General features: G+C 42.0%; 1 protein-coding gene across 2 annotated transcripts in view; it reads right to left on the bottom strand.

Annotated features, from left to right (window-relative positions):
* The window catches only part of VAPB (VAMP associated protein B and C), a 45377-nt gene extending 17945 nt beyond the window's left edge, over window positions 1-27432 (bottom strand). Inside the window, exons 1-2 of one of the 2 annotated variants that reach the window (XM_019548185.1) lie at window positions 27375-27432; window positions 3483-3635 (exon numbers count right to left, since the gene is read on the bottom strand). In XM_019548185.1, the coding sequence (XP_019403730.1) occupies window positions 3483-3635; window positions 27375-27432 (211 nt within the window). Of the gene's footprint in view, window positions 1-3482; window positions 3636-26945; window positions 26974-27374 lie in introns of those variants that run through there. The other variant, XM_019548186.1, reaches the window with a different exon arrangement.

Genomic DNA, 27432 nt, shown 5'->3' with positions numbered 1-27432 from the left:
AGCCAAGGTTGAAAAGAACATAAAAACATGCTGCAGGAAGCTATTTTTGACAGGTCTCTGTCCATGGAGAAAAAGGTCAGAATATCAATTAATTCTGCTTTTTAAAACTGCTATGCATTTTAAATAGACAGCTTTTTTGTTTGGTATCTTAGAGGATTTATTTTTATCTTTTTTTAAGACTGTAAGGCAGAGGGTTTGGGGGAGGAAAAAAAGATTTAGGGTAAAAAAGAGTGGGGATACTGCCAAGAAAAGTGATGACAAATCAGAGTGCCAGACTCATTGCACAAATTTACCTTCTCTTCCCTAAAGCTTCAACTCCCAGGCCCTCATCCTGTAGATGGGTTCAGACAGACAGGTGCGACCAGAAGCTGATTTACTAGTTAGTTATATACTCACTTCACATGCACAGTTCAGTAAATTCACGGGGTTTAAATGCTGTTTGAAGTATGAAGACCAGAACGGAAACAAGTTTGCCATACCTGGCCCTAAATTTCTGTACTGCAATTAAACCTACATTTGGCAAGCTGATGACTACGATGAACAGGGAATTCTATACAGGCCCATGGGACAACACAGGTGCTCTCTGCACAGCTCAGGTGAACCTGAGGCTAGAGATGTTTTGAATCCTCTCTCAGATCCTCAACACTAACAGCACAGCACACTTTCTCTGTGGCTGCTACCACCATCCAGGTTTAGTGGTTGCCAGTGCACATATGCTCATGACTGACAACCTGTTAGCTTTATATCCGGCTACCTAGTCTTAACCCTGTCTCGCTTACTGATCTCTAGTGCACAGACCCTCCTGTAGGGTCTTGTCATGGCTTGACCCCTCTATGTACTGCAAAACAAAGGTAGCTGTTCTGCTCTTTTGAGCCTAGTCCCCAAAGGTCTTCAGCGGGTTTTAAAGGAAGTCACTATGAGTGAGAGGAAGATGGTTCTTTTTAAAAAGAGAAAAAGGCTGAAATTCAAGTCAACCATATTTAAAAAGTAAATATGAATGCGACTCTTAGGAAAAGAGGAAGAACTAACAACATTTGTAATCCCAGAGTCTGGGGTCTGCATCCACTAAAGAGCTTATTACATAAAGATCATCTGAAGAACACTGTTTGCCCTGTATGCTTTAGTAATGCAGTGTTAGTGTAAAGGTAAACATTTTAGGATACTTCTTTGTTAGTACTATGGATTTCCATGTGAAAGCAAAATTTACAAAAATAACTAGGTTATAGATCATGACAAGGAAGGTCATTAAGAAAAAGAGCTTCTAAAAGTGGGAGAACAAGTGAGCATCACTAAGGGTTAGTCCACTAGGCTTTTGTGGCTGGAAACTCATGTTTGGACTTGGTTGCAATAAGACAGAATATTTGGGGAGCTCATCCTAATCTGCATGCTGTATGTGGTCCTTATGTTGCCTACTATGAAACCTTAGGACTGGAATAGTCAGCAGACTACAAGTTAAAACGGAAGCACAGTTGTGAGGTGAGCATAGGAAGTGTCATTTACTGGGTCAGACAATAGGCTCATTTAGCTCAATATCCTGTCCACACAAAGGCAGACTGTGGGTGTGAAAGGGTGAACAGGACACATCCAGAATTTTTCAACCCCTGCTCTTCTCCTACCATTGCAACTTCCAGCAATAAGAGGTTTATGAAGTTCTGATTTTGAAGATGCACCTCTACCTACCATATTCAATACTTGCTGAAGGTACTTTCCTCCAAGAATTTGTCCAATTTTTTTCTGATTTGTGGTAAGCTATCAACCTTCATAAAAGATGGCACAGGGGAAATTACACAGCAACCCTCTGAAACCTAATCACAAGCACAGTATAGTTAAGAGTCACTCTTTAGGCATTTAATTTTAAAAACACTTGTGCCCAAAGATAAGAGCAAGATGGCACTGATGTGATACATGACAGCAGGGACAGGAGAACTTTCATTAAAAAAAATTAAAAGATTAAATGGATTCACATTGCATACCGTAAGTAATTTATAGCCAGAAAGTCAGCCTAATTTTCATTATCACTTCACTAACCTGTAAGCTTTTAAATTTGTTTGCCCACAACTAGCAGAGATGACAGATGGCTTTAAGGTTCAGAGCAATTTCTAGCTGCTCTCCAAGTGTTTTATTTCATTCTTACACAGTTATTTGAAGGCTTACTACAGGCTTCAATAGAAAGCCAAGGAATTGCCCTGCCTCTCCCAATTTTTTTTAATATCATGCTGTACTAGTTTTCTTCTCTTCACTCTGCAACATTCTTCAGAGATTACACAGTAGAGCCAGAATTCTGCAAAAAGGTTCACAAGTATGCTTAATTTCAGAACACATGACAAATCCCAGTAGAGACATACCTAAAATTTGCACATGTGGTTTGGTTAGCTAAGTTTTTGCAGGATTGGAGCCTACCATAGCAAATTTTTTTTTTTTTTTTAAATAAAAGGGAAAGTTAGCTCTAGAAATGTAGGTGCTACCAGGTAAACAGGCAGATGTACTTTGGAGGTTGAGCATATAAAGAAGTAGGATTTAAAAAACAAAACAAAACAAGCCACACACAAACCCAACTCATGCACCTTGTCAATAAGGCTTTCTTCCTAATGCCTGTTAGACAATGAAAACTAGTTAGTAGAAGTCAACAGATATTTCTATACATTACTATAAATCCTGTCATGCATGAATAGGAACAAGATGTTACTGTTTAAGTCACATTGTTCCAGGAATGAACTGTTAGAATCAATGGAAATTGGTGTTGAACAGATAACACCAACCCTGTAAAAGCATAAAAAACTTCAAAACAGGAATGGAAAATCTAATTGAAGTCCTGAACCTGATAAGAAAGAAAGAGTGACTCAAGTCAAATTTCCAGGGACAAGTTAGTAGGTAGGTACCAGTTACGAGTTATGATCCTCCTTTTCTGACAGACATGAATGAGTTTGCAAACAGCTTCTCAAATGTTTGTAGCTTAGGTTTAGACATTTATTTCTCTTTGGAGTGTAACTGAACAGTTAACACATTCCTAGAACTACAGCACCCGTCTATACCTGGGATCTAGTTCTGTACGCTTACACCACACAAGCCCCTTTTGTTATTTTGTGTTCCATGGAATTCAGTTAATCTTCAGTAAACTTATGCAAGTTAAAACCATTCTCTCGCCAGTAGAGCCAGATAAAAGAATAAATCCATTTTTTTTTTTATTTCATAAGAGAGGTTTTATTCATTTGATATTCAGTGCCATAGCAAAATGCCTTCTGAAGGTATAGAAAGTGCATTCTGAAAGCAACTATTTAAAGTTCCCATTCACATGGCATTTGTTTTTGCTTTCAGTGACCTGTGCAAGATGTAAAATTTAAGGCACCAAGAAAAAGAAATAAGACACAAATACGAGCTCATGCCCCCTAGCCTGTTACTCTACTTCTGTACCACATTAAAGTTCACAAGCCACTTTGAGAAATCAATTTGATGAGGTCATCTTTAGCTACCAAATGACTTACCAGAAACATTAATTGATGTTCCTGCATCAATAATTCCACTGTTAGGCCTTACACAGTATCTACGTGGTGCGGTAGTCTTCACTTTGAAGCACACATTTTTGTCTGTAGGATTTCCAAGTTTCAGGTTGGTGGTGACAACGTCTGTGAAAGGACCTGCAGAACAGAGCAAAGCAGATTTCAGAGGCTAGGAAGAGTACTTTCTAAAACTGAACTGCTAAAATTTGTGCTTACAAATCTTAAAGTGTATTAAGATATTCAACAGTATATCTGTTTATGCATAATCTGAGGATCACTTGAAATCTCTGAAAATCTGACCTGCATTGCACATGAATACATACGACAATAACTAACTTATTGGTCACTAGCGGTAAGACACAAGGGGGATAATTCACGCGCGGCGCAAGAATAGTGGTCATGACCTGCTGTTACACAGGTTTAGTTGTGAAGTAACTATTGAATCTGTTATTTCATAGCTGCATAAATACAGAGTAACCTACTGTATTAGTTTGCATGAATGAGAAAATTGTTACAGAAGATAAGACCATTTAAAACTATCAGCATGCAAATAAAAGTCTCCCAAAATTGTACATATTAAAAAGGGAGAAGCAGAGCCACTGATGAAGTGGCTAGTACAGAGCCCAGCCCTGTAGCTGGGTGCTGTGATGAAAGCACTGTAAATAAGAGACCCATAAAAACCCACACACTGCAACTAGCAGTGCATTCATTTTTGGCAGGGGGATTGGGGGGAAGGAAGAATACAACAGGGTTTTCTTCTTTATACAAGTGAAGAACAAAAACAAATAGCCCCTCATGAAACGGTTAAGCTCACCACCCAGGACACAGATGGGAGCTTCCCTGTTCCTGCACTGGTACCAGTACTCTGGTTCCCACCAGTGTTGCCAAAGCCCTTAGTCATCAATAGTTAAAGGGAACAGAAGAAATGCAGTTGATCACTATATTCAGAAATGCTCAAACACCAAATAATCTGGTCTCTCAGGGTCTGTCTATAGCTGAGTTAGCTTTAGCTTGTGTGGCCAAAGCATCCTCACTACTAAAAATATGCAGGAAGATTCCCAGCACTTCAGTTGTTCAGCCTGTATCCTCACTTGAAGTGGTCAGGTTATGACCCCAAGCACTCGAGCATGAGCCACCTATCTTGGGCCAAAAGCATTATTACACTCACATTTATGTATCCTGATAGGAGCTAGGAGAGAAGGCAAAACCCAAGTGTGTTAACTCTGCAGAGAAAATTTTTTATTCTAGTACACCTAACACGGGGGTGGGCAAAATGTGGCCTGTAGTCCGGATGCAGCACACCAGGCCATTCTATCCAGCCCACGGGACCCCTGAAAAAAAGTTTAGAAAATTAGTATTTATCTGCTCCTGGCTGCCTGCCATGTGGCTCTCGACGGCTTGCCAAAACTCAGTAAGCAGCCCTCCGCCCAAAATAGCTGCCCACCCCTGACTGAACAGAATCTAAACATCTGGTCTTTAAATTTACAGAAGGAATTAAAATAAAAACAAAAGAAAAAAAAAAATCTGTGGTTACTTGGTATTTCCATAAAAATGAAAACTATCCTTCTAAAGATTGAGTGTAATTCCTAAATGAAATTTTGCTATAAAAACCCCAAACACCACCCCCTTGTTCCAAAAGGAACACCCTTCCCTACCAGTTACCTAGGTTTAAAGAGACTAGGAGAAAATACCACTAGTGTCATCCCGGGAATAAAGTTATGGCACCTTATAATCACTACATACATTATCTGAAATGAGGCTGTCACAAGCACAAACTGTCCAGAAGAAGGAACGTAACCAGCAGAATTTGGTGGCATGTTCCACTAAGATCTGACTAAATTTCTCCTGCCAGCTAGAATAAGGTTTTATTTGTACTAATGCAAATTGAAAGCATGAAGTGTTATTGAAGAAAAAGACCAATCTAGTATAGGAGATGCCAAGTGTGTGTCCTACAATAAACAAAAAGGTATGATTGACTTTGGTATATACTCCAACATTATCTTCCAGATTTCTTTTTATGACAGTTCTGCTTTCCACCTAGGACCTATGCATACAATCCCTTATGTTTGGAGATCACTGCATTCTCTCAATCTGCCACACTCCATTTCTTATTCAGCCTCCAAGGCTGTATCATTACATCTAAGTGTCATTCTAGAGCGTAGGACCTTGTAACAATTTAAAAAGAAAAAAAAACCCAGAAGAGTTAGGTCAAAAGAATATTGTCAACGCTATTTAAAATTTTTAAGTACACGTCACTGCCTTACAAAGGCAACACACAAATTCATATTGGCAAGATCTGAGCCGACATCCATTTGCTTAGTTGTGCTGCACTTAAGGCACAAGCCATTGCTAAGGGCAAACATTACCCTACTGTCGTTTCATTTACGCAGCTTGTGTGACCTCATAACACTTATCTCAATCAAAATTCCTCGCATTAGTGTTACACACAAATGATTCTCAAGTGGGTAAGCTGACACTGCAACAAAGTGCAACTGCTACACTACTGCCCAGCTTTAAAATGTAGTTAGAGTGGGAGTCAACAATCATGACAACAGGGGCTGGGGAAGAATTCAGTTTATGCCAGCACCCAAACACATACATTCAGGGTCCCTCACAGGCTGGTACAGCCTGCACTGCACAGCCACCGTTTATGTTACTCAGACTAGAAAGATTCAAAAACAAGCTTGGGTGCATTTATCTAGGCTACAAGTGACACTTTCACTGACAGAGCAGATAAATCCTTTCTAGTCTCAATATTGGTATTTCAGCTCAGCAAGGAACTGGGTATGCTTAAAGATGGGTAACATGCTAAGCAAGTTCCTGAACTGGAGCCAAGAGCAAAAAGAACTGCAGAGTGGCACCCTTGCAGTTGCAATCATATCCACTAAAGTGTTGCTAAGCTGCCAATCCTCCTGACCACCAAGGCCAGGAACAGAGTCTAAGAAAGCTGACTGCACTACTATGGGAACCTTTTAAACGTGCAGTGACCAGGCATTTAAATTTTCCCCACCCAGATTCAGCAAGGCTGGATTTGGATACATGTCTCCAAGTCAGTGGACAGGACACTGGAACATCCAGAGCTTCTTCTAACGAAGACTTAAGAATAGTTCTTCAACTTACCCCCTTGCTCCTGTACACAGCCATCTTCCACCACTACTTAATACCATCACAGTACACAAATGCCACCTAATGACATGGATTCTTTTCTGTGGTTGGTTAATACTTCAAGGCAGCTTTCTTAGCAGAAGAATAGGGGAAAGGAGTTTGTAACCCTTTGTAAAAGGCATTGCCAGGGGCTGATACCCCAGTTGATAAGATTCAGGCCGACTGCTTTGCAAAGGCATGGAGTGCTAAAGAAGCCAGCTGATGAAGGTCTTGCCTGCATGGTTTCAGAGGACTGGACCCAACTGTGTTCTCACCATCACCTTTCAGAGGGAGCACCTTGTGTTAAAGGGGAAAATAGGACAAATTGCAATTCTGTATAAGTTTTGACACTTATTTGTAACACTTACAATTAGTCTAACTGCAAGTTTATTTCTTCCAGTGTCTAACACCACTGGCAATTGGCTCCATTCTCTATTGCACTGTCCTTGCCCCTTTTTGTTAATCTCTCAGCAGTAATGGAAAAATATTTAAAAGGCAAACTGATTATAAAGACCATTGAGCCCTCCAGTCAGTCTCCACGGTAGGTACAACACTTAACCTTACTTTAAACTCCACCTTAAAGAACTGAGCATCTTCCCAAAGTGGATGACCTTTAAAAACAAAACTTTAGATGAAATAAGATAAAATGTCAACAGAGGCAGAATGTTTGGAGGAACAACCTCATGGCTGGGAGTCAGTAAGCCCCAAGTTCCAATCAAAGCTCCGCCACTGATTCCCTGTATATCCTTTGACAAGTTATTCACAGGCCTGATCTTAAGCCATTACATTCATTAGGAGTTGAAACTCACTCAAAACAGGAGTGAGATTGAGCCCTTAAAAGTTTCCTCACCTGTAGAGTTAAGAAAATACTTCTCTAATTGCATGGAATCTTACCAAGATTAGTGTTTTAGAAAGCACTACACCCCAGGTTTTAATCATCATCGTGTGGCTCTAGAGACATTCATAACTAAGCAAGCGTCAGCAGCTTCTTGAATCAAAGCTGAGAAATGAGAAACCAGAAGTGTCTGCATTATATCAACATATTTCAGATGCATTTTGTTGAGGGGGCCCTATGGCCCCAAATGTGAAGATTAGTTATTTCAAGTAAAAGTGTAGGCAGATCTCTAGGTCTCCATCAGCCATTCATGATCCTCCATTCTCACTTACCCTGTTTACATCTCTGTTAAATTGTTTTCCCTTCCTAATTCATGATACTGCTAAGCAAAAAACAAAAAACAAACCCCAGCCAGCCTCAGAAGCAGTAGTGGGTATTTCAGCAAACAAGCATTTCTTTATGAGGATGTAGTGCAGCAGTTCAATGTAACTGGCTAGTTACTCCTTCAAGGCTTCCAGAAGTAGACAAGGTGCATATTTCATTGATTAGGACTCACTAATTAGATGGAGGTAGGTGCTAGGAGTAACCGTACTAATGGAAAAATTGCCCTGCTGAAACGGGAATAGACTGTGAAACTTTTACAGTGGAATCATCCATCTATCTATCAATAAAATCAAGTGTCCATCTGTCCACTTCTAACTCAAGAATGGCTGGTCCTAGCTACTCCAAGCCTTCCAAAAAAGAATCACTGAATACCACCTGAAGAAAATTATAGACGAGTTATTTTTCAACTTAACCCTTTCTGGAGTTTCCACTGACTGAGTTTAATTCACTCCTCAGATAAACTGATACCACTCCATTTTGGATGCAGTGAATTCAATTCAAGCATCATTATTATATTGATGCTTGCCTTTTTTTTTGCTCTATGTTAATTATGTTGTACCATGTTCTTTAAAATTTTTAGGTAAAAAACAAACAAACAAAAACTTTGTGTTATACCAAGTTCTTAAAAATAAAGACACTGCAATTACAAAAATAAAAATCTGGGTAAAGAATGGGTACTTCACCTAGTGCTTTATAAAATGCATGTCTGGAACTCCAAGGAGCTGCCCTACTTATTTCTGCTACTAGTGCCCCATCACAAAAAACCCCTAAAAAAACTACTTAGGTTGCCCGAATTTTGGTGAAATCTGTTGTGCCTCCCTTTCTACACAGCTGGCTCAGGGCCTGAACTGAGAGATTTATTAGTTCTGAGATCCATCAAGCATGGGCATTCAGCAGAGTCTTGCTTGAGTTTTTTTTGGTAACTATTGGTATTAGAGGACATGCATGCATAAGGCATGGTGACTGCTGAAGCTAGTCTTCACATCATCTGGTAGCACTTCCCATTGCTCATCATTGTAGACAGATCAACCCTTGATTTGATCTAACCCGCAAATAATTCTGGCATGACTACTTCCTTACAGGATCTCCTGAAAGATACCTATGGAAGCAATCAGCCAGAACATCTCAGAGGTCAGGTAAGTGAAGAATTACTTACTTTTTTGTAACTGATACACCAGTTCCACAAATGCAGTTTTGATGGGAAGTGGGGGGCAGATCTCATTTCCTATTTGTTTTGCAAAGCATTGCTGTGTTCACTGAGACTTGGGATTATTTTTGGAGAATGGGCAAGTGAGGGGTGGAAAATGTGATGGAAGTATGATAAATTGTTCTCAACTCCAGAATACTCATGAAACAGAGATTTGAGCCTCAAGTCTTTAAGTCCAAATGAGCCTCCATTCTAAATTGGAGCCATCTGTTTGAGTTTGATGCTAACAGAAGAGAGGCAAGCACATAAACTTGCTAACTTTCTTGGTAGCTTTCCATCAGTTTAAGGGCAACAGGATTTCTAGGGTCTCTTCAGTTCTTCTCAAGGTCATATCTGATGCAGTCAAACCCAAGTAGTTCGTGGGGTTAGGTTCCACGCCACTTGCAAAGACAACAGCTTGCAACAAGCTGGTGTCACACACACACACACACACACAGGCTCAGCTCTAATTGCTTTTATTTCAAAGGGCACCATTTCTACAATCAGGTGCATGGGACCACTGCTGCGCTCTGGCTGAGTGGAGAAGAGATGCCCTCTGAAGCAAGAATCATAGCCAACAGCCATATGGCTCAGCTTTTAATCACAGGGTGACCACACTTCCTGGATTGGCAGGGACAATCCCAGATTTCAGAGGCCGTCTCATGCTCCAATTTTCTGTAATGCCAATCCAGGACTTAGCATCCTGGCTGTGACTCTATCCACACGTACAGCTGTTGGCTCAGGTGCCCAGCCCATGGACAGAGTCTCTTCAATTCAATTTTGTCCAGGAAGTCCAGGCAGTGGGCTGATCCCTGCTAGGTTGCAAGATGTGCTTACGCAGTAGAGAGTTGTGGTCAGGGAAACTGGTGCGTGTGCATGCACGCACCCTCCTGCCCAGCCCTGTTCCTGGAAGCTGCAGAGTTGGGGCTGCGTGCGTGCATACACTGCCACTCTCTTCTCTGCCCTTCCTTCCTCCCCCTCCAGATTTTCCTCAAATTGTTATGATCACCCTATTTATTCAGCATCCTATGGCACACTAAATGGGTTGTGAATCACCTGGACACAAGTGATCCCAGAAATACTGGAAATTAAACTTCAAACCCCAGCAAGTCTGGCATGTTGCATTATAGAGAACTCTGTGGCCTGGAGACCCAAGGTGAGTACTCAATGAAGTCTGAGGATGTGCTTATAAATCGATCAGCAGCATAATCATATAGTTGAATCTTTCCTGAGGCAGGTAAGCTGTTGTTAAATATATTGACCAGGAACTAGAAGAATCAATTTTTCTTTGTTGACCCGAACCCCAAGGAGATAGGAAGATGGATAGTAAAACTGAACGCACTGGGCATGTCTGTATGAGAAGTTTACTGCAGAGTTGCCCAACTAGCTCCTTGGTAAAAAGTTTCAGCATCTATACATGTAGCACTATTAGGCTGCAGTAGACTAGTGAACGCCACCATAGTACTTAGGTTAGTACTTGTAAAAAACATCTTATGGCAGCACTGAGTGTGCCGCAACACACATGCAGATGCTGACAGTGCTGGACGGGGCACGAGCGTGCTTCAGTGTGGGGGCTGCCTGCCAGCTAGTCCCCACACTGAAGCACCCTCATGCCCCAGCCACCCCTTCCACACCACATTGGGCCAAGCTGGAGCAGCCCTGGGGTGGCAAGCTGATCCCACCAGATCATGCCAGCTGGGGCTGCTCTGACCCAGCTCAAATGTGCTGCAGTCCTGAATGGATGTGCAAACATGAAGTCTGGGAGCAATAAATATTGGTGTATACTGCACCACAGTTTATTGTATTGAACTAACTGCATGTGTAGATGTGCTTACTAATGATCTACTGAAATCCCTCAGATAAGTCAGTTGTTGAGCCATGTATTCATTGCCTCCTCACTCCCGATTGTAGTAATAACCTCTCAGGTAGATTGTTAGTGCAACCAGGTACTTGGTGAATCCACTACTGCACTGATGACAGCAATTACCAATTTAATATCTTTGCCATTTTTTATGGGGAGAAGATATGGTTCTACAAGTACATATCCTGAAGGCTTGCAGCTTCCAGGAGACCTGCTGTGTGGATCCAAGAGCGAGGATAAGGGATTGCCACAGTGCTCATACCATCCTGAAATTCAAAATCAGCACACAAAGGGGTTTGCCTGTCTGCTCTCCAGAACTGATAAGCCAGTCCCCCTTTTTTCTTTAGGGGGAAAACATCCCTTTACTCCACAAATTCTGCTGAAACAGTCTGCTGAATCAAGGACCAAAAGAAACTACTTCCTGCTGTCATAGATCCTTCCCATTTGACAGCCTAACAAACAAAAATGTGGATCTAAATGGAATGTCCCTGTGCTTGTACCCCTACAAATGGTCTGTCATTATGATACTCCAAGTGCCATTGAAATAAAAGAGAGAGATGGCTGCCAAGATGCAGGGAACAAGAGAATGATCCATCAGAAGGATCTTGATGAGAGAAGAGACAAATACAACTCCAGATCACCTGGTGGGGAGAAGGTAGACACCATCTAGCTTGCGAGGAGTTGCTTCACACAGGTTGAGGTTCCACTGGACTTTCCTCCTTTGACTACTCCTGTTTCCTTCAAATTAAAGAAATTTTTTCTTGTAACTGTGGGATTTTATTAGAGAAATCAGAAGTGTAGTATAGCTTGGGTAGTCATCTCATCTTGCAGAAGAGTCATTTTTACACCCAAATAAAATTTAAGTTTTCAGCATTCTTGTTCCATGGCAAAAAGTGTGGGAAGATTGAAGCTTGGTTCAATGACAGATTCTGGAGCTGGATCCATAGATAACTACTTGACTCTGTATCCAACACTGCACAGACGGAAGAGCTATAAGTTGGCACCTGCCAGAGTAACTTCTCAGGGTCCAGAAGGTTTTCATTATTGAGCTTTATTTGATGCATGTAGCATGATGACGACAAGCAAAGATGTGCAGGAAAGATACGACAACTTTCCGTTGGATCACAAGCATGCACACCTGCCATTCTTCTTCAAAAGCTGTTCAAAACAAGTCATATAACGATATTCCAGTCTCAGATAAGAGGCTATGGGGGACATAACAGTGGAGTCAACTTGTAACTCTTCCTGGACCTGATTCAAAGCTTTGACGGCAGCAGCAGGTTCTTAATTACCTTGGAGTGAAGTGCTACTCTGAAGTGGTAGGCCTGGAATGGTGCCACCAATGTTGGCCTTTGGGCAGACTAAACACCAGAAGGTGCTAATAAGTTGAAGGAGCCATGGATTGTGCTGGGACATACCAAACTCCACTGTGACCGATTCAGGCTGGACATAAGAAAGAACTTCTTCACTGTCTGAGCCCCCAAGGTCTGGAATAGGCTGCCTGCCGATGGAGGCGGTTCAAGCACCCACTTTGAACATCTTCAAGACACATTTGGATGCTTACTTTGCTGGGATCCTATGATCCCTTCTGACTTCCTGCCCCTGGGGCAAGGGGGCTGGACTCAATGATCCTCCGGGGTCCCTTCCAGCCCAAATGTCTATGAAAAGAACAGGGTTACTCCCAAATCTAGAACTGAAAAAAGCAATGGTAATGAAACCAAGCTTCCTTAGCAGAAATGCAGGATTTATGCATCTGGACCCCAGCAGTAAAATAGCTTTCCAACATTGCAAGTTGAGGAGGAAGTGGCGTTTCTCCTTATATGGTACACCTGACATAGCAGAAGTGTGAGGCATACTCACTTCTTCTTGGTAGCAGAGTCTGGGAAACTGCTGGTACAGGAAGGATAACACAGTGATTCACTACCAGCAGGAAGTCTGGTATTGATGAGATAGATTGATACCAGAATTTACAGCACAGGTCTCAAATGACAACCGGACACTTAATGTGGTTACACCAACAGTGCCAGCACTTCGGATGCTGGCACTATAGTACTATATGACTGGCCATGGATTATTTTTTTTTTTTCCTTTTTCACTTTGAGAAGATTAGTATTGCAGCATAGTGACTGAAACCTGAATGGGAGGCAGAAGGTCTTTCAATACCTGCAAAGTTAAAACTGTTAAAGCCACGCTCTTATGAATCCCCTCCCCACTAAGCAGCAAGATCTGTTACTAGATCAAAAAGGAAGAACTTTTAGAAACTGGCCATAATTGGATGGAAAGGAAGAGGGTTACTATTATGGGTGCACCAACAGTGATTTTTTGGACCGATACCAACAGTCAAGTTTTAAATGAGCCATATTGGCCTATACTGAGCCAACTGCCAATATGCAGCTCCACAGTGTGGAGAATGGTGACTGGCTGGCAAGTCCATTACAGGAAAAGGGAAGAGGCACTGGGGGGGGGGGAAGAGGGGGCGGGGACAGTGCAGACAGAGGCCCCCGCAGTGATGGAGGGAAACCTGGCTCCCACAGTTGGCGTTGGGGCAAGGAGGCAGGCGCTGCCCAGCCAGACAGCTTGGTCCCATGCCCTGCCCTATGGCTCATCCAGAAGCTGCGGGGGCTCCCACAGGTTCATGCATACCAGGAGGGCATGGAGGGGCTTGTGCCCCCTGGATGTGTGTGCAGAGTGGGCTGGGCTGCCACTGTGGGCTAGAGCTGGGGGCAGTGCTGGGCTCTTCCTGGCAGGGGGCTGTGCCAGGTGGCAGCGGTGCGGGGGGTGGAAAATATGGCTCTAGCTCTGCTCGGCTCCCCTCTCAGCTCTCAGCAGCAGCCTGCCTCACCCACAGATCTGGGGGCACACCTACCTTGCCCTCCCAGGTGTGTGCAGGAGCCACCCCACTTTTTTCCCCACATCCCCCAGATAAGCTGCAGCTCCATTCTGTGCTCAAGTGTACACCCCCCTTCCCTCCCCCACAACAGACTTACCAGCTGGACCTAGCCGCTCATGTGCTGCACTGCACTGCACGCATGCACAGAGCATTTATCAGCCACATTACCCAAAAAGAGCCAATAGCTGATACTTCCAATTTTCCTCATACTGGATATGGGACCTCCCTGAAAAAAATCCCAAGGAAAGTGACAATTCCCAGGGGGAAACAAAGGAAGGAATAAGAAAAAAGTTGAAAAATGCCGTAAGTTTTAAAACAGCAACTCAAAATCAACAGGAAAGAAGAATATGTAAGCAGCTAACGTGATTATACAATCCAGATGCCAAATTATTTAGATGGATTAATCAAGGTCATCCTCTGGTCTCTTTTGGCACAGTCTATTCTTGCCAAGACCATGACACATACAAGTTGGAGGAGATGGAAGGGAAGAAAAACAAACCACAAGTATGAAAAAAAAAAAATATTGAAAACCTTTTTCAGATACAAGTATATTTTTTTCCCATTGCCTTCTATATCCTCAGAATGTGTCAAGTGACTTCACGGTTCCAACAACTGCTAACTGCTAAGTGTGAGGCCACACTCAAGTCTGCCAAATGAGACAAAAGAGCATGTCCTTCAAAGTATTTTTCTAACAAAGTTTTCACTTACTGGTTTCTAGTCTGACTTCTTTTGAGTTTTATTGCATCCAAACATTAGTCAGTCAAAGTCATGGGATAAATATTTTAACTTCCATGTCCTAAGCTTAGCTATGTGTACACAAAGTGTATTTTAAGTAAATAAAGGACTGACAGCACAATTGGCTGGATTCTAGTTCCACAATCTGTTTTGAAAATGCCTTACCATCCTTTAAGAACTGCACGCCAGATGAATTGCTTCATATTATTTATTCCACATACAAACATGCATTTATCAGATGAGAAAGGGGCATGTATTTCAGAACAGCCAAAAGAGCATTCTCTCTTTTCTTCTCCCCAGTTAGAGTTCAACAGAAATGCAGGGCTTCCCAATACATTCAACTCTATTTGAAAAGAACATGGCATGGACAGAAAAGCTTTTAGTTTCTTTTATCTAAAACCTTAAAACAAGATGAAGTAGGAAGAACAGAGGTTGCATTCTTTACTGTAGTTCATGGTACAGACTGTTCACAGAATATCAGGAGTGTTAAAGAAGCACCAGGTACCTACAACTTGTGCTGGTGTCTTTAGTGCTCGGTATGAGGGGAAGGGGAAAAAGAAACAAAAAAAAACATCACACCTTGTTCAGCAACAGTCCAATGCATCATATTCAGTAACCTTGGAGTAGGACTGAAAACAGCTTATTCCAGAGAAGCGCATGACAAAGCTCACCCCACAATTGGAACTTTTTTTTCTCTCAGTGATCGTGATCAAGGTCTTAAAAGGATGCCAAAAATAAAAGATACCCTTTTGGTCTGGAAGTGCTCTCTCCAGGAGCAGTGAGCATGAGAGTTGTAATGTGCAACTTTGTCAGTATCACTGCTATCAGGTTCCTGAAGTCAGTGCTACATTTAAAAAGCACCAAAAAAATTGATATTTTGGGAGCAGTCTTCTGTCAAATCTTCGTGGAATTATCACAGAAATTTTTTTTCTTGGCCATGTTTGTCTTATTTTCTGGGAGGAACATTTTTCTCACCATTCAAATCTTATGTATTCAGATGTCTCCACCACAGAACATGGAACGTACCGAACATAGGGGAGGGGGAGCAGAATAGCCGTTGTGAACAAGGTTCAGTAAGTTTACCATTACATAGTATGCTCACATAGATATGAAACTTAACAACTGTAGTACTGTTACTGCTTTGAAAACATTTCTAAAGATGTAATGTGTAAAATTAAATTCCTGAGCATAGATCATGGCTAAAGTGAAATTAAAGGTTGGGAACCACATACTGTTAATAGGATAGGCATTCAATCAGTGTAAGTCATTTAATAAGTTTATCTAGTCAATACCTAAAAAGACAAAACAAAAATACCCAGGAATTTTATGTTCTAGAACAGTGGTTCTCAAAACATTTTCCCCACCCCCGCAGACCACTGGAAGATTGCTGAGGGTCTCAGCGGACCACTTAATAAGCTTCTTTTTTTTTTTCCTCCTACAAATCAAAGCACACAACTCTTATTTTAAGATCAGTAGTCTTACCTTTCTAATGCAATGGATTTGCCTGCTTTTTGAGTCAAGCTCTGGGAAGCTGATGTTTGCTAGCTTTAGCCATAGTCCACCTTTCTGTGGGCCACCTGAATGGAGCTTGCAGGCCAGTGGCGGTCCATGGACCACAGTTTGAGAACATCCGTTCTAGAAGTCTTTCCTAGAACTGTGTGACAGGTAGTTACAAAGAAGACAGACTTCAGTGGTGGCCGGTGACAGAACAAGGCACTACAGTTTCAAATTGCAGCAAGGGAAGTTTAGGTTAGATATTAGGGGGAAAAAACAACAAAAAAAAACAAAACTTCTCACTAGGAAGGCAGCAAGACAGGTTACCTAGAAAGGCTGTGGAATCTCTATCCCTGGAGGTTTTTAAGACCCAGCTAGACAAAGCCTTGGCTGGGATGATCTAGTTGGGGATGCTTTGAGCAGGGGGTTGGACAAGATGATCGCCTGAGATGCCTTCCAACTCTAATTTTCTAAGTAATGCAAGCTATGCTTTTGCATGGTTTGGGAATCTAGTTATTAGAATAAAGAGGCATCACTAGAAGCAACTAGATAGCACCCTCTCCCTCCCCCCTACAGTTAATTTGAGCAAGAGCTCAGAATTCAAAGACAGCATGATGGTAAACAACCTCCAGGCTTTGCACTAAAGTAATTCCCATAGATGTTATCTGGATACCTAGAAAAGGGAAGTGCAAGATTATGCCTGGTTGTGAGCAGAACGTAACAATTTTGTAACTGGCATAGTAAACACAGGTACCTAGAGCCCTGCTGAGGCTATATATAACCCTACTGAAATTAGAGCTTTGCTCCCTATCTGATGCAAGTCAACTAATCCTGTGCATGCTGACTTTAAGTTATTATTGCTTCAAATGTTCACGAGTGGAGGGAGTAAAACAGAAAAACAAGCAGTTTCAACTTCAGCAGAACACTGGGGAAAAATGCAGACAATGCTGAGAAGTTGCATGATATGAGAAGCAGTAAGTGAAAGGTTAAATTAGTGGTGGATAAGAAATGAAGACTTAATTTTTCAGAGCGCTGCTTAGGTCAGGGGTGTCCAACCTTTTTGAATGTGGGGCCAGATCATGAACTTAAAAATCACCTAGTGGGCTCGTGAGCCATATTCAAAGACCTCACAGGAAGTGGCATCACATCAGGAAGTGATGTCATGTGACCTTTGACACCAATGAAGTTGCAGGAAGTGTCAATGAGCTAGATGGACCATGAGGCTGACCAAGCATGGCACTTTTTATGCTCTTATGTTCTTTGGCTGAGCTTCCAAACTATGGCTGAGATTTGCAAAATGGGGTAGACAGACATGTTATAAAAGTTGTCATAAAAGATTTGGAGCCCTCTAAATCCCACTCGTTTTAATGGAAGTTGGTCTTTTGACTCGGCTTTGGAAAAATAAAAAACACACAGCCCAAGGTGCCAGCCAAATAAGTTGAAATAGATGCACTGCATAGAAATGCAAAATATATATGCGGGGCTCTCCAAGCATTTTACAAACATTAAATGAACCTCAGGATGAGCCCAGCCAGAGCAGCAGGGGCTCAGCTGCACTTTCCTGAGTGGCACGCTGCTCCGCTGCTGCTTCTGCTGGCTGGTGCTGACCTGGGTGGGTCCGTCCCATCCAGAGCAGCAAGCAGCTGAAGCTGGGTTCCCACGTGCTGCTGGGGGCGGGAGGAGCCTGGCCAGCAGAGGCAGCGGCGCAGTCGTGTGCCGCTTGGGACAGGACGAGCCCAGCCAGAGCAGCAGGGGCTGAGCTGCATTTTCCACCTACCTGTGCCAGTCAGTCCCGAGTAGCACATGGCTCCACCACCACTTATGCTGACCGGTGCCAACCTGGCCAGGCTCCTCCTGTCCCCAGCAGCACATGGGAAGCCAGCTTCAGCTGTATGCTGCTTCGGATGGGACAGACCCACCTGGGTCGGCACCAGCCAGCAGAAGTGGCAGCAGAGCCGTGCGCCGCTCAGGACTGACCATTGCAGGTAGGAGGAAAGTGCAGCTGAGCCCCTGCTGCTCCAGCTGGGCTCATTCTGTCCTGAGTGTCACATGGCTACTCCTCTTCCCACACACACTGTCAGCAACGTCAAGCTGATGCAGCGTGTGTGGGAACCTTGTCCCTTCCCCAGCCTTTCAGCAGCCATTAGGAAGCTGCTGAGGGGTTGGGGGAGGGACAAGGGGTAGGAATGAAAGTAAACCGTGTTTACTTTAGTTTCCTGTCCAGCACCACAGGCCTCAGAAAATGGCTTGACGGGATGCATGATGGCCCACGGGCCGCATGTTGGACAAGCCTGGCTTAGGTAGTCAGTATGCTCCCAGGTTTATAAACTCTCCAGGAGCAGAACTGACTTGCACAAGACCTTGAAACAATGATGTCCCTCCTTATTGTGTCCCACACTTAGAGAACCTTTATAAATTTGCTATATAAAATCGACAGCTGGATTATTAGGCCTAAAACCACACTTCCATCCCTATTCCCTCCCCCCCCCCCCCCCCCCCCCGTTGTAGAAACTGACCGAGAAAACTGGATTAAGTTTAAAGCCATAGCGCCTTTAATCCACAGCACTATGGTAGGAAGGACTTTTGTTTGCAGACGAAAGAGCTAGACACAGGAGTTTAGAAAAGAGATTCTATTAATAAAGTAGTTGCTACAATGTGGGATGAAGTACTACATGCCACAGCAGGACCAATTTATGTATTTTTTTTAAATTTTATTTATTTATTTATTTATTTTAATTAGGTGAGTTATTTGTTGGATGCAATACTCTACCTAATTGATAAACCCAGAGAGGATGAACTGACTCAGCTGAGAATGCATTGTTAGCATAAAACCTCAAATTACTTCACTCATCTCCTGTCCACATGGTAATAGCCATAGGTCTGTCACAGGGGGAGAAAATTTCATGTAGCAGCAAAAGTGAAACAGCTATTGGAGTTTATGGCACAAACCCCCATTTTGTAAAGTGTTGTCTGAAAAACACAAGCTTTCAAGATCAACAGCTATGCTGGTCATATTAGACAAGACCCTACAAGCCTTATACAGAAGAAAAATCACGCATGCATCTCAGTAAAGAGATGGCCTAGAACAGATTTACAAATTAAATGTTTGGACAGAAGTGAGAACACAGAGCCACAGCCTTGCCCTCAACTTGGAAAGTTTTCTGCTTATGTACTAAAGTATATAGACAAAAAACCCCCCCAAAAACAAACAAACCAACCAAAAAAAAAAAAATCAAGCAAGGTGGCTCTTCTGTCAACTGGTGACCATGTGGAGAGCAGCAAAGAAGGGTCACAGGGAAGTGCTATGGATGATGAGAATGCTCATTAATGTCTCTTCCCTGGAAAAGAATTCAGTTCAATGGCCCTTAATCCAAAAAGATCCCCATTTAAGGGAATGGAAGCTTGGCTTAATTACAGACAACAGAATTTGGCTTACAGGGGCAGGGACATAGCATGAAAGATTAGGCCTCCCTGTGAAAACAAAGTTAAGTTTTAAGCCCTAGACAATAGTTAAAGACAAACAAAGCTGTTAAAACATTATCCAATAAAAGCTTTCAAAGACAACAACCAAGTGCATTGACAAAAATGAAGAGAGAGCCTTGTTACTGTACTAACTAGGAGGTTCTCTCAATAGTTATTAGTTGTTCACAGCAGGGAGCAAACAAGACCGATATGGTGAGAGATAGCACACAATGAGCATGACAGTAAGATGTGGGCAGAATTAGCAAGAGTCATTTGATTCCTCCATTGTTTTCAGCTCAACAAAAAGCAACATTTACAAGAAAGGCAAAAACCAAGAAAACCCAAGAACTCGTATTACTCAGTTTTCTGTAAAGTTAAGTTATGACATTTGTAGAAATTGCTTATTTGATGTGCACTAGCCTTATACAATGCTTCATAAAGAGCTCAAAAGAGAAAATGAGAGAGAGAGAAAGAAAAAGAAAAAAAAAAAAAAAAGAGACTTCATCATGTCATATCAAGCTTCAAGAAGAAGATAGAGGGGAACTTTTCCCACTGTAGATGGGAAGTACCTGTTTTTCCAAAAAAACAAACAAAAAGCCCTAAACACCCCCAAAATATATAATTTATGACCATTAAAACATAATTCCAGGCCAGTTTCTACAGGGTGTGCATTTATGTAGAATTCAACCTTAGCCAGATGTTAACAACTCAAAGGCATATCATAGATTCGCATGAAATTTTGGTTCATTTCATCTAGCTGCAAAGTGAGGTCAATACACCAGTTTATTTTCCAAGGAAAACTGCCAGTACGTTGCAACCAGAAAGCCTAAATTTATATTAAAAAGTTTCAAAAGTTTCAGAAATTATATATACACATTTTAAAATATAGATTCTGGAGAATCCAAGGACTGCTCCTAGTTATTATTCCTTTTGCCCTCTTGGCAAAATGCTGAGCATTCACATTAATGGCTTATAACTAAATCTTGCAGACCGCCTTCCAATAAAATGTATAGGAAATCTAATGGAATATCTGCCCAAGAGGACTATTTTTAGTCTATAATTAGAAAGACAAACTAATTAGACCAATGCATTTTAACGTAGTTACTAAACACTTTAATGGAAGGATCTGTAGGCAAGTTACACACAGCAAATCTGCCAGATTTTCACGGCCTCTGAAGGGCTGGCAGCACAAATGATACCCCATTCACATTTTCTGTCACATCCAGTCTGCCACAGTTTGCAATGTGGGGATCTACACAGATTCCCAGGTGCTTATGACCAAAGACTAACAGGTATTCAGATAGCTTCCCTTGGGGAAAACAACATCATGCTGGAAGCTGCTCTATACCACAGCTGAGTTCTCATAGAGCTCCCCTTAAATCCACCAAGCAGCCATTACCAGTGCAGAACCAGAGGGATGACTTCTCTTTTGTGCTACAGCTAAATATTAGAGCTATGCAAAATTTTGCTGGCTGTATCAGTTTGTTTCAAGCCCGAAACAATTAAATCAAAATGAAGTAAGGGCAGTTGAAACGTTTCAAAAGTTTCAGAATATTTTAGGTTTTGAAGCTGAAGATGGGCTTGCTGCAGGGAAACAAAGGGGGGGGGGAGGGCATAGTGAAGGCATGCCTTAACACATGCTGGAGAAGCTCCTGCAGGAGAGGAAAGAAAGGCTCTGTCAGTTTGGCTGCCTGAGATTCTGCTGGTACTACTGTGCTGCTCCTCACAAAGTTATTATTTTGCCTGTTGTTCCCAGAAACCCCTGAAACCATCTCCTTGAAACCTGGCAGGCTTCATGCCTTCAGCAGGGGCTACCATGCCTGCTGTTTTCATTCAAATCTGCCAAAAAATAACAGTTACAAGCAGTTTCACACTTTCCCATTATAGACTATGGGCAAAACAGCAAAACAGCAAAAAGGTTTCAACTAAAAACGGACCAGCGCTTTCAAAACAAAACTAAATAGTGTCCCGTAAATGGAAGTCTAAACGAAACGGTGCTATTTTGCACAGCCCTACTAAAATAACATCCAAAGCACAAAAAATATTGCTGCCAGCACTTAGGCATTCTCTGTGAAGGCACTTCAACTTAGAAATTTGTTTGCCAGGTATAAAATAATTCTGTTTCTCTTCCCCTTTGCTCCTCTCCCAGCATGCAACAAAGTACATTCTCCCAAACTGGTGCCGAGAGGAGTTGGAGAACTGAGCAGACATAGTAATTTTGCTCATTCAGGGGTTGAAGTAATGGGAATGCTAGAAAACAAGTGGGCTGTTATATCAGTTTGGGGATGATTGGGATTGACCACTATTCTGTTATATTTGGGCTGTATTATTAATTGATGGCAGAATTTCTAGGACTAGGGCAGATGCTATTCATCCAAGTTTACACTAAAAACTCCCCCATGTTTCTTGTTCACAGATATTTTCTACAATACCAAATAGAACTCATATCTCAAACAACACTGCCAGGCATCCCCTCCTTTCCCCAAGAACCTGGTCTTGCCGCGTTTCTTATATCATTGTAATGGCTCCATAGCGCAAAGCACAGAAGTGTTTCCACTATAAACAGCTTTTGAAAAAGGCATTTAAAATGTTACTATAAATGTTCAGTGAGCTATAAGCTAGCAATCAAAGGTTGCAGCAGAAGAAATGGAAATTATGAAGAGAAGGTTTTGCATGCATGTGTTTTCACCCTCAAAACAAGTAAGTCAAGCATTTGACTAGGCTGAGGTACAAAAATACATAAAAAGAAAAAAGCCTGTTGAGGAATAACAATTATGCAGGTGCAATAGTGGTCTCCCTATTTTTTGTGATCATTTTTATTGTTGACAGGAGGTTGTAATATTTGAGATTCTCCTCCCCAACCCCCGTCATGTTAATCCCATTGATGTCTCACTTCAAGAACTGTTCCTAGGATGCAATCAGTTTAAAGTGACTTGAAAAGAGATATGCCCAAATGGCCTGAAGCAGGCTATGACATTTTAAAGTGTGGTTTTCAGAACAGTTTAGGGAATGCATCTACATCTATCATTTAAAAAAAAAAAAAAAAAAAAAAAAAAAAAAGCAGTTAAATCCTCTAAACCACTTTCAAAGTCTCAACTCATACTCCAGCCTTTTTTGATTCCCTAGCCAACGTAAACTATTCAAAGCCACAGAACTGTGGTAACTAGCTCCCACACACAGTACCTTACCTATAGAGCTGTTAGTGATGCATCCATAATACATTCTCACAAGCCATCTGTTCCATGTATCCCCACTCCCAGCCCCTTCCATCACACTGCACTTCCACTTCATTCATCTTTAAAATAAGTCACATTGTGGAATATTAAGATTGCCATGCACTTTCTTACCTCTATGTTCAGCTTTTGTCTTCAGCATTACTAATTTTTTTCATATTAGAGCTAATGACATGTGATTAGGAAATCATAAAAAAAAAAAATCATAAAAAGTAATGATGCAACCAGAATATAATTCAAGGAGATGTACCATGTCTGCACTGCCATAATGACCACTTAACATAGTTAAAATAAACTAATGATTTTATTTGTACTGCAGAAAGAGTTACTGTAACATGAATGGCAAACCTTTAAGTGTTGGCAGAAAAGGAGTAATTTTGTTTGATATTTGGGTTGCATGTTTAGATTTGCATAAACTTTACAAGGCTTAGCTGTTCTTTAGATACAAACCAAAAAGGAAAAAACCTAGTAATTTTTAAATAAAATCAAACCCAAATGTGTAGGAAGACATGAATGTTTTACTCACACTTAAGCATAAACCACTTGGCTTGATTAATAATTAAAGCAAAATGTGGATTGATAAGTTTTCCAGCAAGAGTAGCAGAGCTATTTATACAGTAGTCTTTAAATAGGAGTAGAGAAATCCTAGTACAGACTGACATTATGCTGCAAATACCAGAAAGGCTCATGGTTTTTCTAAGAGTTTAAAGAAAGCTTTGTACACATTTTCAGCAGAGAAGATGAGAGTTATTTATACCTAAAGGGCAAAAGAAAATTTCAGAAGGTGTTAAAAATAAGATTCTAGGGACATAAAACTGTCTTTTCTGGCAACACTGGCCCACAGAACAGGTATAGCATAGCCCAGGACAAAGTTCTGTTCCTCAAAGTTAAGGACACTTCTACCTGAGTGTAGAGAGACCACAAGGAAAAGAGATAACAGACAGTTTAGTCTTTATTTTCTACAATTCTTAACTTCTCTGCTGAGAGCTGCCAAAATGGGAGTCAGTTACAATGGTGAGTTTTGTTAAGTGGTGGAAGATAACTGCAAGCAACTAAATTGAGAATCCTGAATCATCATCTACTATAAAAGATCAGACCTTCATTTTCAAGTTCAAGAGACAGTCATATTTTTATAAACATACCTGCTCATGCAGACATACCTGACCTAGCTTAAACTTAACCAGCTCAGGTACTGGTAGGAGTCTAACCACACTAACTAAGGCTGCACAAACCCACCTAAACCTTCCAGTAGATGCCTAAAGGCTACAATTCACTGCAGCTACAGTGCCATGAACTAGGTAGTTTAAAAGCTAGTGTGAGTATAACTACATGAGCTGCAGTCATACCTCTGGACTGCAGCACAGACATTCCCATAGGATAAATATGAAACCATGACAGGTGGCAGCTTGGAAATATCATTACTAAGCCTCAAGCCAATTTTAAAGTAGCGTTGTTGATTAAGGAGAGTATTGGCTATACCAACTTATTCTTCTGCCTGCCCTTTTCAGGAAATGAAGTTAAATGGAACTGGAATGCACACATACAGGTAGGGATACTTATGCAGTGGAAACAGGAAACAGTGATTTCCTATTGGAAATAGTTCTCATTGGTTTATCTTCAGACATATTAACCTCCTCCACTTGCCAATACTGCTGTGTGCCAGTTGGGGAGCACCATAGCTACCTGCTGAGTCATCAGGCTGGGACTACCGGAGGCCACACTCAACAAAAAGCTGTTATCACACCTGAACTAACCAATCCAGGCCATTTCACTGAAATAACACTTCCGATTCTACTCTTTGCCCTTCCCAGCATCCCTTAATCCACAAAGGAAGCAAAAACATTAAAAATATTTAAAAACAAAACTGGCTAACCCCCTAAACTGTTACATACAAATCAAATTCTAACTGGGGGCGTTAACAAGCCAATCATTTCTCTAATGCTGCTTTGCGCAGGCAATCTAAACCCAGTGGAAATCCTAAGTCTGCCCTCTTGGGAGCTCATCCCATGTACTGGTTGATGCAGGTGCTTTAAGAAATGGTATGAATATGAAACTAGAGACTGTCAAAATGTATGCAACAAGGGACACAACTAAGGACTAGAAAGACACAGTACATCTATTATTTTCCCCACTTGCAAGCATCAAATTCTGAAATCTAAGCTAAAAAGGTTTTTTAAACAAAGGCATAGGGGAAAGATTGGATGCAATTTTTTTTTTGGGAGAAGGTAAAAAATCATTTATATGATGTATAATTGTGACCACCTTCTCCATCACCTTCAGCACAAAGTTCCATTATTTGACCTACAGGATTACACTGGCTGACACCAACATAGGAGTGGGACTAGAACGCCTATCCCACAGGGTCCTCAGCTTGGAGAAAGGCCACGTGCTCCTGGGGTTATGATCTGTGTCTGAAGCATACAAGCCTCTTTTCCCCACTTTCCTTCTCAATAGTGGAATTCCTAGCACAACACATACATTTGCTACTGCTGCTACTTCGGTGGCAATGGGAGCCTAGTTTTAGAATCTCTGCCAAAACAGATCAACGTGAACACCCTTTCTTTGTCAAAATTTTGATTAAACAACTTCCCCTCCAAATGTGACCAAAATATTTTGGAAAAAAAAAGGTACAGTGCCCTGGATTATTTTAAACGGTCTGTCGCAAACAATAGGTCTCAGAATGTCTCAAAAAAAAGATTCCCAAAACAAAGTGTTAAGGTGTTAAGTTACCAAAAGTGGGAGCTGCTAGGCACCCCTACTGGGGAATATTTCTTCTCTCAACATGATATTTCGGCCCAGCATGGCGGAGCCTTTTTCAAGCAAAAGCTAACTTTCTGGTCTTCACATTTAAATAGAGCTGTATATATTTGAGAAATACAGACTTCACAAGAGTTTCAATTCAGAAGTGGAGGTATTTCAGTTATGTGATAGTTACAGACCTTCATGTCCAATACAGTGATATTATGAAATTGAGGCCCCAATCCTACCTCACCAGCATTTGCAAAGTGCTTCTGATGCCAAGACCTATGGAAGCACCGAATCCTTTGTAAAGGAACCCCATGGTCCCCATTCCTCAACTGTATCAAGTGTTTCTGAAAAGAGGAATTTAAAAACAGCAGACTCACAACTGCTTTATAAAACCACGTTCACATGAGACCTACCCAGAGCAGAATCAACTTTCTGAATATTACAAATACACCTTTTCTGAATAAATATACATTATTCTCTTTAAACCAACTGGCTACAAGCAAGAGATAGTTATTACTAATGAATGACTATTTGCATACCAAACATCTCTTGGATGGTCTGTGGCAAAGGACACCTACAAGCTCAGAAGCCACTTTTCCTTTTAAAAAGCACGTCACTTTTGCAGCCATGACAGGAAATGATCTAACAGCTAGTTGATTCAACTTCAGCTACTACTGACTGTTTACCCTTGACCCTCAAGGCCATTATTTTGTCAACCTCTGGTTAGCTTTCTTCACTCCAATAAAGACTAGACACTGCTTGTTTTAATTCGTGGAGTTTGTACATATGAGAGAAAAGCAGAGACCCCCCCGATTCAAAATTATAATAAATCTCATTCAGAAGTCAATGCCAATTAAAGGTCAATTTTTTTGCCCAGCTCCCTACATTTTTATACACGTCTGTTGGAAGGGATTTTTGCTCACTCAATAAAAGCCAAAAGTTATTTTTAACATTACTACCTTATAATGCAATAGTTGGCTTCGAAAATGTGTTTGACACTGTTACCGTGGCAACCTGCAAATACTTTGGCTTGCAGCAAAGAAAAAACCTAACACCCCCCCCCAAACACATTCATTCCAGGCAACGTTTTGAGCTATTGATTTTGCCCCTCTGAAAAAGAGAGGCTTACCACGTTATTTTCAAGGCGCTGGTCAACGACCACGATAACACACAGTCAGTCACAAACAAGGGTATTATTGAAGATTTCAGATCCTGTTCCACCCCACTGATGTCCTTACAACCTACACCCCTGTATCACTGAATCCACACGCTGAAAACGACAGCTCCCAGGAAAAATAAATGTGAGCAATGAGGGAGAGAGAGACACCATGACATACCAAGGAGATAAAGGTTGGGAAGAAGGCGTGCGGGCTGTGCTCCCCTAAGTTACAGGACGCCTGCTGCTGTCGCCTGAAGGAAAAAGGGCTGGGAGGCAGATTGTGTAAAAACCTCCTGGACAGCACGTCGCACCCACACCCGCTCCATCCATCCATCCATCGCCTGTGCTCAAAAACAACGAAGCCCTTCCTCCGCTTCGTTTGGAAGGTGCTCATCTTAAGAAGAGGCGTAGACATGGATATCGTTTTGAATTTAAAAATAAAACAAAAAAAGGGGGGGGGGGGGAATGCTGGTAAATAAAACCAGGTTTTCCCCCCCCCCCCCCGCACACCCAGGGAAACTCATTGCACATGCTCCACAGCGTTTCAGCTCCTTCAGGGGAAACCCCCCCCACAGACCCCACGGAAGGCAGTCGGAGACGCCAGGCCCCGGCGGCGAGACGTCCCCGAGGGGAGGGAGAGGGTCGGGCCCTCCCGGCTCCGGCCATTTGCACGGGCCGCGGCCCTGAAGGACGTGTCCGCACGGGCCCCGGAAAATGGCGGCGGGTGGATGGGGGCCGCCGCTTACCTTTGAAGCGGAGCTCGTGCTGCGGGTCGAGGCTCAGGACCTGCTCCGCTTTCGCCAT

The sequence above is a fragment of the Crocodylus porosus genome, unplaced genomic scaffold, assembly GCF_001723895.1.
Source record: "Crocodylus porosus isolate Cpor-Errol unplaced genomic scaffold, CroPor_comp1, whole genome shotgun sequence".
Taxonomy (NCBI): Eukaryota; Metazoa; Chordata; order Crocodylia; family Crocodylidae; genus Crocodylus; species Crocodylus porosus.
The sequence above is the reverse complement of the archived record's forward strand: the minus strand, read 5'-3'. Positions and strand labels throughout refer to the sequence as shown.